Raw genomic sequence first — 12,808 nt, 5'->3', positions numbered from 1 at the left:
ATGATGTAGTAATTTCCCTTGAAGTGCATTATGTTTTCTGTCATGTGGCCACTGAAGTCCAGATTTAATATGCTTTTTCTTTTGTTTTTTTCCCTAAAAAGAAGTACTTGTCTCCAGCAGAAGTTGAATTCACATCAGAAATTACTGGATGAGATTCCTTCTCATTATATCTTAGCTTAGATTGGAATATCCTAATGTAATTCCTAGCCTTTAAAATGTCTGAAGCTGGTCTGCAGCCTGTAGTTTTTCCAAAATGTAATAAGTTTGAAGGGCTGTTGATACCTAAAGGGTTTTCTCCAAAGTCATGAAATGGAGTTGTCTTGTTGTAGTGGCACTCTGCTGCTGTTAGGAGAAGATCCTTTCTGCATATTCTGAATCCTGTGAGCCAGTGACTTGAGTTCAGATACTTCTGACCAAGGCAGGTGGATCCAGCTTAGCCCATATGCTCAAGATGGGTTCTGTGCTCAGCTTTCCTTGCCTTGATTGTGACTGGTCAGAATCTGGCTTCAGGGTTTCCCAAAATGGGAATGTTCTCTCCTCTCAGCGAGGAAAAGTATTTTGTTTCCTCAGTAGCATTGTCTTAGCTCTAATCTGATGTCTTCCTCCTTTCTTTTTTAACGAGGCAGCTCTTCCCCAGCTGTTGGGTTGTTTCGAGGCTCCCAAAGCCGTTGTTCCTGGGCGTGCCTTTAGTGGCACCCCCGTGTCTGTGCTGGCACAGCTGAGCCTGCAGCTGTGTGGGGAACTGATCCAACTGAAAAATAACCCAGCACAAAAATGTGATGCAGTTGCCCCAGAATGTGAAACCTCAGCCTTGGGTTTTGCTGGAGGAGGCAGATGGGTTGTCATGGAGGCTTTTGGATGCTGGGAGCATTGGGAATCGGGATAGGACTCCCTGGTATAAAGCTGTGAACTTAGTTTGCTACTGCATTCCTTGGGAGGGCTGGGTTTTTACCAAAATTATTTGCTCTACTCTTGGAGGAAACTGATGCTACATCACTAGTTGGAGATTATTTTTTATTTCATGACTCTGCTTTCCATAAGAAGTACAGAGTGTGTAGATAGTGATGCTTAAGGTTTGGGATCTAGCTGACTGCTGTTTAATGAGCTCATGGACTCTCACATCATCTGGGTTTTCCTTAGGGAACCTTTCATCCCTTTTGTAGAAGGGTCACATGTGTTGACCGTGTTCCAGCCCGTGACTTGGAGGACAGTTGCACAAGTGGTGATGTGCTTTCATAATTTGCCTCCTTGAATTGCTGTTCTCTAAGCAAAATTCCTGGAAGTAGAAAATGCAATTAATGAATGATTTGGGACAAACATGCAATTACTCATGCCACAGTTACTAAAGCACAATAAATACTGCACTCAAATAATTCTTATTGCTGTACTCAAGTGGTGTTCACGTTTCTAAATGTGATATGTCTGAACAGTTTTAGCAATACTTATTTTGATTATAGGTAGTGACTGCATTGTCAAAAGCACTAATATAAAAATATTTTATAGAAGATAGTGTTTCTTAGTGCAGAGGAATGAATTTTTTTTAGTAATTGTTAAGCTAAAATTTAAAAAAAAAAAAAGCCAGAAAAACCCCAGAATGTTTATTGAGCAGCTCATTTATTAAGACGCAGCCTAAACACAAAATTTAAACATTTTTTGATTGTTCATTTGTAAAATTGTGTGCTTGCAAGGCAGTTGCAGTTCTGTAGAGAATTTCTCTGTGATGGTTAGTGTCTTAGTCTTCTAGGAATTTGAAGGAAAGTATTGTCATTAGGGAGCATTTCCATGTACTGTGCTCTGAGGTACAGGATAGTAGGAGTCATTTTATGAAACATAAGGGAGAACTTCCCAGCATAAAAATGGTTTATGTATTGGCTGCTGCCAGGCTGTTCTGTCTTACTGATGAGTCCTGAAGAACTCAAATGGATTTTAAGCAGCAAAGCCACCTGAATGAGTTGAACAGGACATGACTGTTTTCAAGTAAGTGTGATTTTTAGGTTTAATGATTTTTATTTTGTTGTTTGTAATTGGTAATAATTGGTAGAATTTGAGTTGCTTCTATTTAGAGCTGTTTATTTCATCTTCAGGATGGAGTTAAATTTTAGGTGGTTTATTTTCAGGTGGTTCAAACCATTACATCAGATTGCTATAGAAAGAAGAATGTTATCTTAAGCCTAGATCATTAAAATGTTCTTTATAAATTGTATGTGTGTGGAGCAAAGTTTAGCAGTAGACAATTTTATTATAAAATACACTTGTGCCATGGTCGTTGACTGGTTGTCTGAAAATTTTTATTTGGGGCAGTGTTCTAAATAAGCACTTAATTGTTAAAATTCCTCTTGTGGAATTTGCTCTTTGAAGGATTTTTGAGCTTGATGAGAATCCATTGGGTTTCTTCTTCACTAATATTCTCAATATTTTAAGACCCTTCATAGAGTTCATGACCTAAAGGATCTGTAAACTTCTTGCCAAACTCTTGTGTATGTACACATTTGATACTTCTTGGGACAGTGAGCTTCACACCACTTGGCTGCGTTGTATTTCCAGATGAGGATGTGCAGTTGTTAATAATATTTCTTAGAGGACTGTTTGCTGATTTTTCTTTCATAAATGTATGCTTGTGTTGCCTTTGTGTGTCTGCCTTCATTCTGTGTTAAAAGGAAGACATGTTTTAGGCTTCTTTGATGGTCTCTTCGGTACTTTCAGCACAAATCTCTGGAGGAAACGGGGAGCAACCTCTTGCCTGAGGCCTTAGAACAAAAGACCTGAGCTGCATTTTGCTTCACTCACTTCCACAACATTTTTTTGGTTATTATAGAATTGCAGAATCAAGTAGGTTGGAAAAGGCCTTTAAGATCACCCAGTCCAATTGTTCACCCAACACTGCAAAGTCCACCGCTAAACCTTGTCCCTACATCTACACATCTTTTAAATACCTCCAGGGATGGGGACTCCACCACTTCCCTGGACAGCCCGTTCCAGTGCTTCACAACCCCCTTGGGTGACAAAATTTTTCCATATATCCAATCAAAACCTCACCTGGCGCAACTTGAGGCCATTTCTTCTTGTCCTGTCACTGGTTACTTGGAAGAAGAGACCAATCCACCCCCCACCTGGCTACAACCACCTTTCAGGGAGTTGTAGGGTATGATTAAGGTCTCTCCTGAGCCTCTTTTTCTCTAGACTGAACACCCCCAGCTTCCTCAGCCATTCCTCATAGGACTGGTGTTCCAGACCCTTCCCCAGTTCTGTTGCCCTTCTCTGGACTCGCTCCAGCACCTCAATGTCCTTCTTGTCATGAGGGACCCAAAACCAAACATAGGATTTGAGGTGTGGCCTCACCAGTGCCGAGTACAGGGGGAGGGTCACTGCTCTGGCCCTGCTGGACACACTGATACAAGCCCAGGTATCAGTGGCCTTCTTGGCCACGTGGACACACGCTGGCTCTTGTTCAGCTGCTGTCAGCCAGCACCCCCAGGTCCTTTTCCACCGGGCAGCTTTCCATCCCCTCTGCCTTGTAGTGCTGCAGGGGGTTGTCGTGACCCAAGGGCAGGACCTGGCACTTGGCCTTGTTGAACCTCACACCATTGGCCTCAGCCCTCCAACCCTTGTCCAGGTGGTTGATGATGATATTAAACAGGACTGAGCCCCAGACTGAGTCCTGGGGAACCCCACTGGTGATGGGCTGCCAGCTGGATGGAACTCCATTCCCCACCACTCTCTGGGCCCGGCTGTCCAGCCAGTTTTGTACCCTGTGAAGTCAATTCCATTGACTCAGCCTTGGAATTTCCTCACCTTTTGACTTCTTGAATTTTATGTCTCAGCAGTGTTCATCTTGCTAGGTTAAAACACTGTTGTGGGTAAACGTTGCACTATGTAATAAGCTGTTTCTACATTCTGCATATGTCTCCTGAGTGTTTAATGAAGATTTATTTTTTCCTGGAAGTAGTCAGATTTAAAGCAAAAGATGAGCCCTTTTCATGCTTCCATCGTGCAGTTCTTCAGTTAATTTTCTATCTTACTATTCATTTTCACATCAACTAGTGCTTGCATAAAAATTAAAATAAAAATAATTCTATTTGAGAAAACACATATTGATTTACGCAGAACAATATGGAGCTTTGGGTTGTTTTAAAGTTTTCCTTTTAGGGGTATGTCATCCAGTTAATGCTTGCTGTTTTTCAAGTTCAGTTAGCCAAAAGTGTGTTAGTCACATTTAGCCTTGCAAGGTGCCACTAGATGGTGTTAGTATCTAGTTCACTTTTTCCTTACTCAAGCACTAAAAAAATACTCAATCTCACTTTCGAAGGCCTCTTAAATTTTAAGGTATCAAAAAGTAGGTTTGTTGGAGCAGATCATAAAAGCCATCCTTCGGTGACTGCATGATTTGTGATGAAAAGTGCTAAAGATGACAGGTGGGTGGGTGTCATTCAGTCTAGACATTTTGCTCCCCATTTTCACCTTTCCTGTTTGTTTAGGTTATGTATTTAGACTCTTGGCATGAAGAGAGATTGTTTTATTACTGAAACAACTAGGCATTTTATAAAGTTTTGCCAATTTCTTAGGAAATTAAGTAGATTAAAAATAAATAAGATCCTGAAACCACCTACATGATAATTATGTCAAATCTGTTTTGTATTCTCTATGTGATAGAATCACAGGGAATCTTAAACAGGGGTAGATGAGAAAGAAGTGTTACCCATGTTTTGATTCTGACATATCCCTTGATCTCTTGGTAGGAGAGGAAGCCAAACTCTTACAGGGCACATAATAAAGGCTGTCAGAGTTAAAGTAACCCCACACACTGCAAAGTGGGTAGTTCTGGGTGTCTGTAAAAACCTGGAAGAAGAGGAAACCGATAGACTCTGTGTGAACTTACTGCGGGTCAGCTCTGCATTAGGTGCCTGAGGATTAAAGACAGGTTCTGAAGCAAACCTGAGCTGAGGAGGATTCTTACTGATCAGTAGCTGTAATTCTTTCAGGAAGGCAGTGTTTGTTGTTCAGAGCTATTTTAGGTAAGCATTCTTTTCTTTTCATCAGGCAGTATAGCTGATGGTGATTGATTTGAAAAGCTACATATGCCTTAGGGGTGTACCCCTTCCCCGCCCTCTTTAGGGAAGGGTCCAAATGCTGTGTCTGCCACTCAGCAGGTTTAATGGTTTTCAAAAATGTGATCATAAGGATGTCAGGAAAAGAATGTAAATTGCAAGGATTTGGAGAGAGATGTATAAACTGATACAATAAGTAATGAAATACTAGAGAGAAAGAGGGAAATAGGTAACTGAGCACTTTTAGGAATTCTTGGGTCACTCGTCCAGTATTGTTTTAAATGTCTGAATGTGGTCTGTCAGCTTTGTGTTTTTAAGAGAGTTTTCTGTGGTTGACTAGATAATTTTGCAAATGTGATTGTCCTGCTGAGCTGACACTCAGTCCTGTTCTTTCTGAGTCCAGGCCTGCATTTTCTGGATGCTCAGGAGTGTTTCGCATGTGGAAAAAAGAAACTCTTATGTCCTTCAACAGTTCCGTATGTGTAAGAGTTTCAGTGGCAAACTTCTGGATTGGAAAAGCTCAATAATAAGTTCCTAATCTGAAGATTGTCTGCAGAATCCTGCTGTGCCCAAAAGCGATTTCAAAGCACTCATTTAATAATGTTTCGAAAGGACGTTTTAACTGAAATGGGGTAATTTACTTGTATCTGTAAAAATGAGAGTTGACCCTGTTTTGAAAGAGGGGCAGTAGTTGATAGAATCGTTTTGTGACAAAACTTGTATCACCTTGGAATGACCAGTCTCGGATGGAAAGTAAAGGTGCAAATGACATTGCAGCATTTAGTGCTGAGGGGTTTTTTTGTTTGTTTGTTTGTTTTTGTTTGTGTTTTTTTTAATATTGCTAATGTGATGCATGACACAAGTGACTGTTTTTTTCACTTTTCCATAAACCCGAGCACACCCTGTGTTTCACACAGGGACTTGTGTAAAATTCCTGTTGCTTGATCTTGAGCAGATCCAGTTGCTCTTTTTTTCTTCTTATTCCAGGATAAGGTTTGCATGTTGAGGGATTTGCACTCATTTCCTATAGATACAAAGTTAATTTAAGGGAGAAGTTGCTTGTAGTTCCAGGATACATTTTTTAGAAAAGCTACTAATTTGTGCACCGTTGAATTAAGGATAAATGTCTTCTTCCTGGTGGCTCCCTCAGGGATTAGGAAGTTCTGAGTAGGTAGGGTAGTGTTCATATTTATGGTTCATAGTCTGCTTTTAAACTAGGTTGGTTTAGTTCTTCAAAAATCTTGCTTTCATAATTTGATTTCTGACATCTTATATGCAAGATTCTTCTTAGGGGGATATGCTTGATTAGGGATGTTTCAGGTGGGTTCTGGCAAAAAAACCCTCAAAACCATTTTCTTGAATTCTCTTTTTCTGTTCCTTTAGTCCTTTTCAGCAGAGCTTGAGTGCTCTTGGAGCAGGTATTTAATCCAAATGTAAAGGGGGCTGAAGTAATGTTTCACGGGTAACTTACTGGAAGTCGAGCACTTGTTAAATACTGAAATTGTGCATCAACAGCAGTTTCTAGTTATCTGACTTCCATAAGGAGGAAAGGGACGTTTACCTCTGGTGTTAGGGAAGCCTCCATGATTCATCCTTATGCATTTTCAGCACAACTCTTGAGAATTTTAGCATTTCATCTGTAAGAAGTTCAGCAGGAGCACAGTACTGTTGGCCTGGAGGCAAAGCCTGGATCCCTGGGGCTTGCTGAACCCAGAAGTAGGACTGGGCACTTCAGACACTGGCAGTGACTGTGGTGTCCTCTGAATTCCTCTGGAAGAGTAAAGTGACCTTCCTTTGAATAGAGGCTTTATCTTCTTAGCATGTAAACATGAATTCTCCTTCAGCACTCCACGCTTTCCATGTGCTTGGTTTTATTTGTAACATGAGCTTGGCACGTCGAAATGGTCACTTCAGCTGTTCCTATGGGAAGTTACTCAACTTTATTGAAGAATGGAAGAGAAAATCATTGGCAAACATCAGCACTCTTACTGAAAACTGTAGAATATCATGGAGCAAAGTCTCCTTTCTGTAATAACTTTTCCCTGTATTAAATGAAGGTGCTAAAATTTGCCTGGGCAAGTTTGTTTCCAAGCAGTTTCTCTCTTGCTTTCTTCTTTTTTTCCTATTCTTTTTAAGGTCTCCTGTTTATTTATTTTTTTTACACTGTTGACATTTTATAAACTTACTAGCAGTACCTTAACTGCTATAGGGAAACATGTTCCATCTCTCTTGTTTAATTATATGTGCTCATGTGGGTGCTCCCTGTATATTTTAACAGCTACAGTGAAAAAGTTCTCCCTTTTATTTTCATAGTGTAAGTCCTTAGCATTGTATTTAATGTTCTTTTCATGTTTTTATTTTATCCATATACATTGTATATTTGACTGCAGTAGTTACTTTGTTAAAAAAATAATAGTTTACGAGAAATTCTGTTTCCTAATCTTGCCTAACATGGTGGTGCTGACCTCAGTGTTTGAAATATTCTTTAACCTTTAAAATGGGGATAGGTACTGCTTGAGTAAAAAAAAAAAAATCCTTTTTTCTTTTTTTTTAAAGTGTGTGCATTACAAAACTGTTTCATTGTGTGTGTGTGTGTTCCTGTTCGGGAAAGAAAAGTCATTACCATGTTCAGAACCTAATTACTCCTTTTTGATGAAAAGTTATTAATGATACCTGGAAGAAGTTGAATCTGGAAGGACTGTTTTGGGGTAGGAGGATGTTTTGTGTTATTGTGAATGCCCTTTATAACATAATTACAGAATGTGACTGAAATATGCTTATTTTTAATGTTCTTAAACTTACATTGTTAGACTGCAGTCATATCCTTCAGTTTGTACCAAATTTTTTTTGGGGGGGTGGAGGAGGAATTGTGTTCTTAAATTGTGGAAGACTTTGATTTTTCAGTGATTTTGTTTGTGTGAGTTGCACGTAAACATTTAAACATACTGCATGTTAATAATGCCCAGATGCCCGAGTTTATTTTTCTACTCTGGGCATGTAAATGAGTCACAGTTTAAAGGATCAAAATTAGAAATTGGCTTCACAAGCGTTTCAGTGGTGAGGGGAAGTTTCTGGGCATTGTTCAGCATGTATGAGTTTACAAATAAAGGTTGTGAGACTCTGTAGACAGGTGAGTGCAAAGGTTTGTTTTTAAGAGAAAACTCTGTGTGCTTTATTGTTATGTGTATGTTGTTCTTATTTCAATTAAACTCAAGGACTTAAGTTACAGAAATGAATATTTAGGACAGGTATTGAAAGGTATTAAAATTTAGGGACATGGTGCTTTCAGGAAATATATCTGCACATAAAATACGTGTTGTTCTCTACTGTTTTAATCTGTACAGTGCTTATAGTTTTTCAAAGCAGGAGTTGCCCTTTTTTTATTGTTTGGAAAATGCATACTGTGTAGAAACAATTCTTAAATCTTAAAGAGCAAACACTTGAAAAATCAATACCTTGATGTTTTCTACAGGGAGTCTTTACTTAAAAGTCTTCATTTTTGGGTGGTTCCTAGTGCCATGTTCCTGGGAAAACACAAAAGCCAGTTTGTGTTCTGGTCTGGTGTGGCCTGTTAGCCAAAGGGGCAAGATGAATCAACCAGAATTTTTAGTGGGGAAGAGGGAGCAGGAATAGTGATTTGAGAAATTGGTTGCTAAGTAGGGCTGATATTCTCCTGAGCAGAGCTGTTCTTAGCGCTGATTTCCAGGTTAGTCTTGGTCCTCGCTGCTGAATAAAATGTAAGCTTTTTTGCCCCCACTTGCTTCTGCTTCTCTAGTTACAGAATGAAAGGGCATGTAAAATTGATTTCTCTTTGTATGTCCCTCCTCACCAGTTCTTTAGAAATTACAGGGCATCAGGGAGCATGGTAAATGAGCTACATGATTAAATTTTTAAATCTTACAACAGCTTTGTCCGGGATGAAAATCCCAAAATTTCAAATGATTTCTTTGTTATAGGTTTTCTTTAAAATATTGCTTGATTTACATTTGTAAGATTAATAATAAATATACTTTTGGGTTGACGTTTCATAAAACAAAATTATAATCTTAAGGAATGCATTGCCCACAACAGTGTACTTATCATGGCAGTGTAACTTTTATTAAACCATTTATCATTTTAGTGTTGTGTATTCTGACTCTTAAGGTTTTCTATCTTTTTTCTTCAAAGAAAATGAAACAAAACAAAATGAACATTCTTTTTTCTTTCCTACAGCATTATCTGCATACCAGAGGTACTACAGTTTACAATCTGACTACTGGAAGGTCTGTATATGCTGCCTTTTTTTTTTTTCCCCTGTTTTAATGTATTGTTGTAAATGTTTGAATTTTTAAAGTAGATGCTGTTCAGTGTAAGTTGGGAGTATCTGCCTGCAATTACTCTTTGACATACTAATTGGGTCTTAATGTAAATGTTCACCTATATGTACAATTTATAAGAAATCTCAGTGGAAATACATCTTCACACCATGTGTTGAAAACAGCACTCAATTAAGTTGACAAGTTTTAGATTTAATTTTTTTTTAACCATCATTATCCATTACTTCAGGGTTTTTTATGCAGCACAGATATTTGGATATATGTGAGTATTGAGAGCATCAGAACCACTTGAAAGCTGCTGTGCAGGTGTTTGACCTGTACTAGGAAAAATGTTCTCAGGTTGATTTTTGTTTTCACAGGCACCAAATTGTTTATCTAAGACCTTTTCAGTATTTTAAATAACGTTCTTACATAAGATAGAAACAAATCCTGTTAGTATATCTGCCCTCTCTGTAAGCTCATGTAGAGGTATCAGCACTTCAAATGAATAAAATTGAAAAAGTTCTTATTGTCAAAAATAGTCAGCATTGGTAGATTGTCACATGAAATAATCTGAAGGTCATGATCTAGACAGAGGTGCAGGAAAGCACCTAACACAGTACACAGTTGTGTGGTCTTAAACAGCTGTTTTCCTCAGAAGTGGGTAAGTGCATATTTCAGATAGGGAGGGCTGATGGAGGTACATCAGTACCTGCTGTATCTGGCGTTAGAGAAACAACAGTTTTTGCGTTCTTTGCTTTTCATAGGGACTGCCAAAACATTCTAAAAAATGATGTGGCAGCTTCTTCCACTTGGGTATTGGAAAGGGAGAAAGGCAGGGTAAATTAAAGGGAGAAGAATGAAGTGAAATAAGTGTCTTATGGCAGATGGTCCAATTGCGGGGTCCTGGGAAAATGGTTGGTGTTGTCCTGTAACGCCCCTGCTCCAGCAGAAGTTGTGCAAGTGCCATTTTTGCACTGAGCCATTTTGGAATTTAAGTAATTTCTCCAGAAGTAACCCCTGCAGTTTAAAAATTACACCAATAAAATCATTAATCTGTTCTTACATGCTCTTGGAGAGTTAGTTTAAAGATTGCTGTAAATGAGTGTTGAAATCAATCAATTAATGAAAAATCTATTGTAATAGCTTCTGTTGTTTGTGCTCTTTGACATTAAGCATTTCAGAGTAGTTTATGACTTGAATTATTTTTTTCTGGGTTTTATTCTAATGGCTCATTATTGGAAGAAGTGGTAGATGATTAGTAAATTATTTCTGCTGCATTTTCAGGGATTTCAGGGGAAATGTAAATTGTTATATGAATTTCTACAGGCATAGGGTGTTTCAGTGTGGCTCAGAATATTGTCTACAGTTAAAATAAATGCAAACTTGTGAGTGTTCTGCAGTTTAATTTGAAGAACATGGATGGCAGTAAAATGTGTGATCTGTGCTTGACTTCTTGAAAGGAATTTCTCTTTGTATACAAAGGGCTCATAGTCTAACACACCTCTTCCTTGTGTCTGTCTCCAGAATTTTGCCATGCAGAGATTATTTCCAACAATTCCAGTTGCAAGCATGAGAGCATTTCTTGCAGCTGACAAAACAGCATTTTGTCTTCTACAAATGAAAAAAAAAAACAACAACAACCCAACCAAAACAAAACAACCACCAAAAGAACCCACCAAAAAAACATTACTTTTTCTTCAAGTGTTCCTCCCCTGTGAAGGATCCTATACTTTGTGATCTCATTTCTTATAAATGTGTAGTCCAAAGTGTTTTTTTCCCTCATAACCTTAGGAGATTCTATTAATTTTTATATTCATGAAAAAGAGCCTGAAAGAGTCCAAAACCATTTTTCAGCTAATAACTTTTTTTACTGAAACTGGTAAAAATCACAGGTGAATCATATTTCATCTTTTTAATGGATGATGAAGCTATTCTGGAGTTGGCAGTGGGAAGCTGCCTGGATTGGGTCTAGAGAAAGATCTTTCCCTCCTCCCCCCAGCTGAGAGGATTTATTATTTCTTGTCATCCTTAATGCCTTGTGTCTGTAAGTAGTCAAGAGTAGTTAAGTTTGTGGTATATTTTTGGTCACATTTTTTATGCTGTTTTATTCTACTTTGTGATTAAATTTTTTCTATGAAGAGATACAGATGGCAAAAAAAAACCACACCCCACAGTCACATTTCCATCTTTAACTGCTGTAGATTTTTTTAAAGTTGTTTTTTTTTTTTTCAGTTCTTACAGGGTTAGATGTCATTGATATTAAGTTGTTGGAATTTGTGATGATAAAGAAAGGAAGAGAAGGGTATGAAGGAAGGGTGATATTTGTGAGCTGTGTGAGACAACTGGGAAATTGGAGAGTGCTGCATCACATGAAGGTTATTATATAAGGCAGGTTTGGAATCAGACAGGAACAGTCTTAACAGACTTGGGCAGTGAATCTGAAATTATGTACTGTCATGTAGTGCAAATTTCTGTGGTTGAAATAAGTGGTCCTGTAAGTTCTTTGTTTTATAAAGAGAAAACTTCTAGGATTGTGAGAGACTTCAGGTTGCTTAGGGTGTAGTTTGGCCTCCTTTTATAGTATTTTTTACCATTTGCTACTTTGGGTTTTTTAAGTTCCATGGGGATGGTAATTGAGCATTACTTTCATGCAGTGTTCATTCTATGATGTTCAGTCTACAATTCATCTTTTTCCCCCCCCTCCTCACCCAGTAGTTCTTTCTGATGGTCTGAATTTCTTACCAGGTTGTTTTCTGTCAGAATTTGGTGCCTGGATTGTTTTGTTGGTAATACAGGAAGCATTGTGTTGCTCCTTTGGAACAAAAAGAGAAGGAAAAAAACATTTTAGAAAATATATTCTGAATATATACTGTAGTGAGAGAAGTGAAGGTGAAGGGTCCAGGATGGTGCTGTGTTTTGCCATTTACCAGATTAGTACTCCTTCTGTGCTCACGAGATATTATTTCCTTTCCAAGAAGTAATACCTGCATGGAGAGTTTTGAAAGAGTTGGGTTGCATTGTGCTGTATATTCCTAAATAGACTGCTTTTTGCAGTAATTTGGGCACCCACAGATCGACATAAAATGACTGAGTTTCTGCAATTTTTGTTCTGCACAGGCACTGTGGTACCTTAACTATCTGCATTTTAAAAAATTATTTGACTGGAAATCTGACGAGGTGAATATCTCAACTTGGATAAAAGCTGAGATAACTTTTCATTCTTGCATTCAAGTAGTTTTCTCAATGTTCCTTCTTATGTGCCTATGCTAAAATAAATCTCCCTTCTGTGCAATGTACTTCATTCTGATTTCCTTTTAAAACTCCCCTGTGTCAACATGTTGGGGGAGGTGAGGAGGACTGTGGGGGATGAACGGATGTGAAGGGCAGTTCAGGAGAGGGAGACAGCCAGAACTGCAGTTTGTAGGTTTTGATGCTCCTGGGAAAATAAAGATATCAAGTGTAAGT

At 38.4% G+C, this 12,808-nt stretch overlaps 1 protein-coding gene across 18 annotated transcripts in view; it reads left to right on the top strand.

Moving 5' to 3' along the window:
• The window catches only part of KDM6A (lysine demethylase 6A), a 151,727-nt gene that overhangs the window by 37,332 nt on the left and 101,587 nt on the right, over positions 1 to 12,808 (top strand). For all 18 annotated transcript variants that reach the window (XR_001874084.1, XR_001874090.1, XR_001874087.1 and 15 more), the window contains exon 4: positions 9,258 to 9,307. Coding sequence is in view for 10 of the 18 variants with exons in the window: in XM_017810901.1 (XP_017666390.1) it covers positions 9,258 to 9,307 (50 nt within the window). In the remaining 8 variants the exon portion in view is untranslated. The remainder of the gene's footprint in view (positions 1 to 9,257; positions 9,308 to 12,808) is intronic.

The sequence above is a fragment of the Lepidothrix coronata genome, unplaced genomic scaffold (assembly GCF_001604755.1).
Source record: "Lepidothrix coronata isolate B3197 unplaced genomic scaffold, Lepidothrix_coronata-1.0 Scaffold30, whole genome shotgun sequence".
Lineage (NCBI taxonomy): Eukaryota > Metazoa > Chordata > Aves > Passeriformes > Pipridae > Lepidothrix > Lepidothrix coronata.
This window is presented reverse-complemented; position numbering and strand designations above follow the sequence as displayed.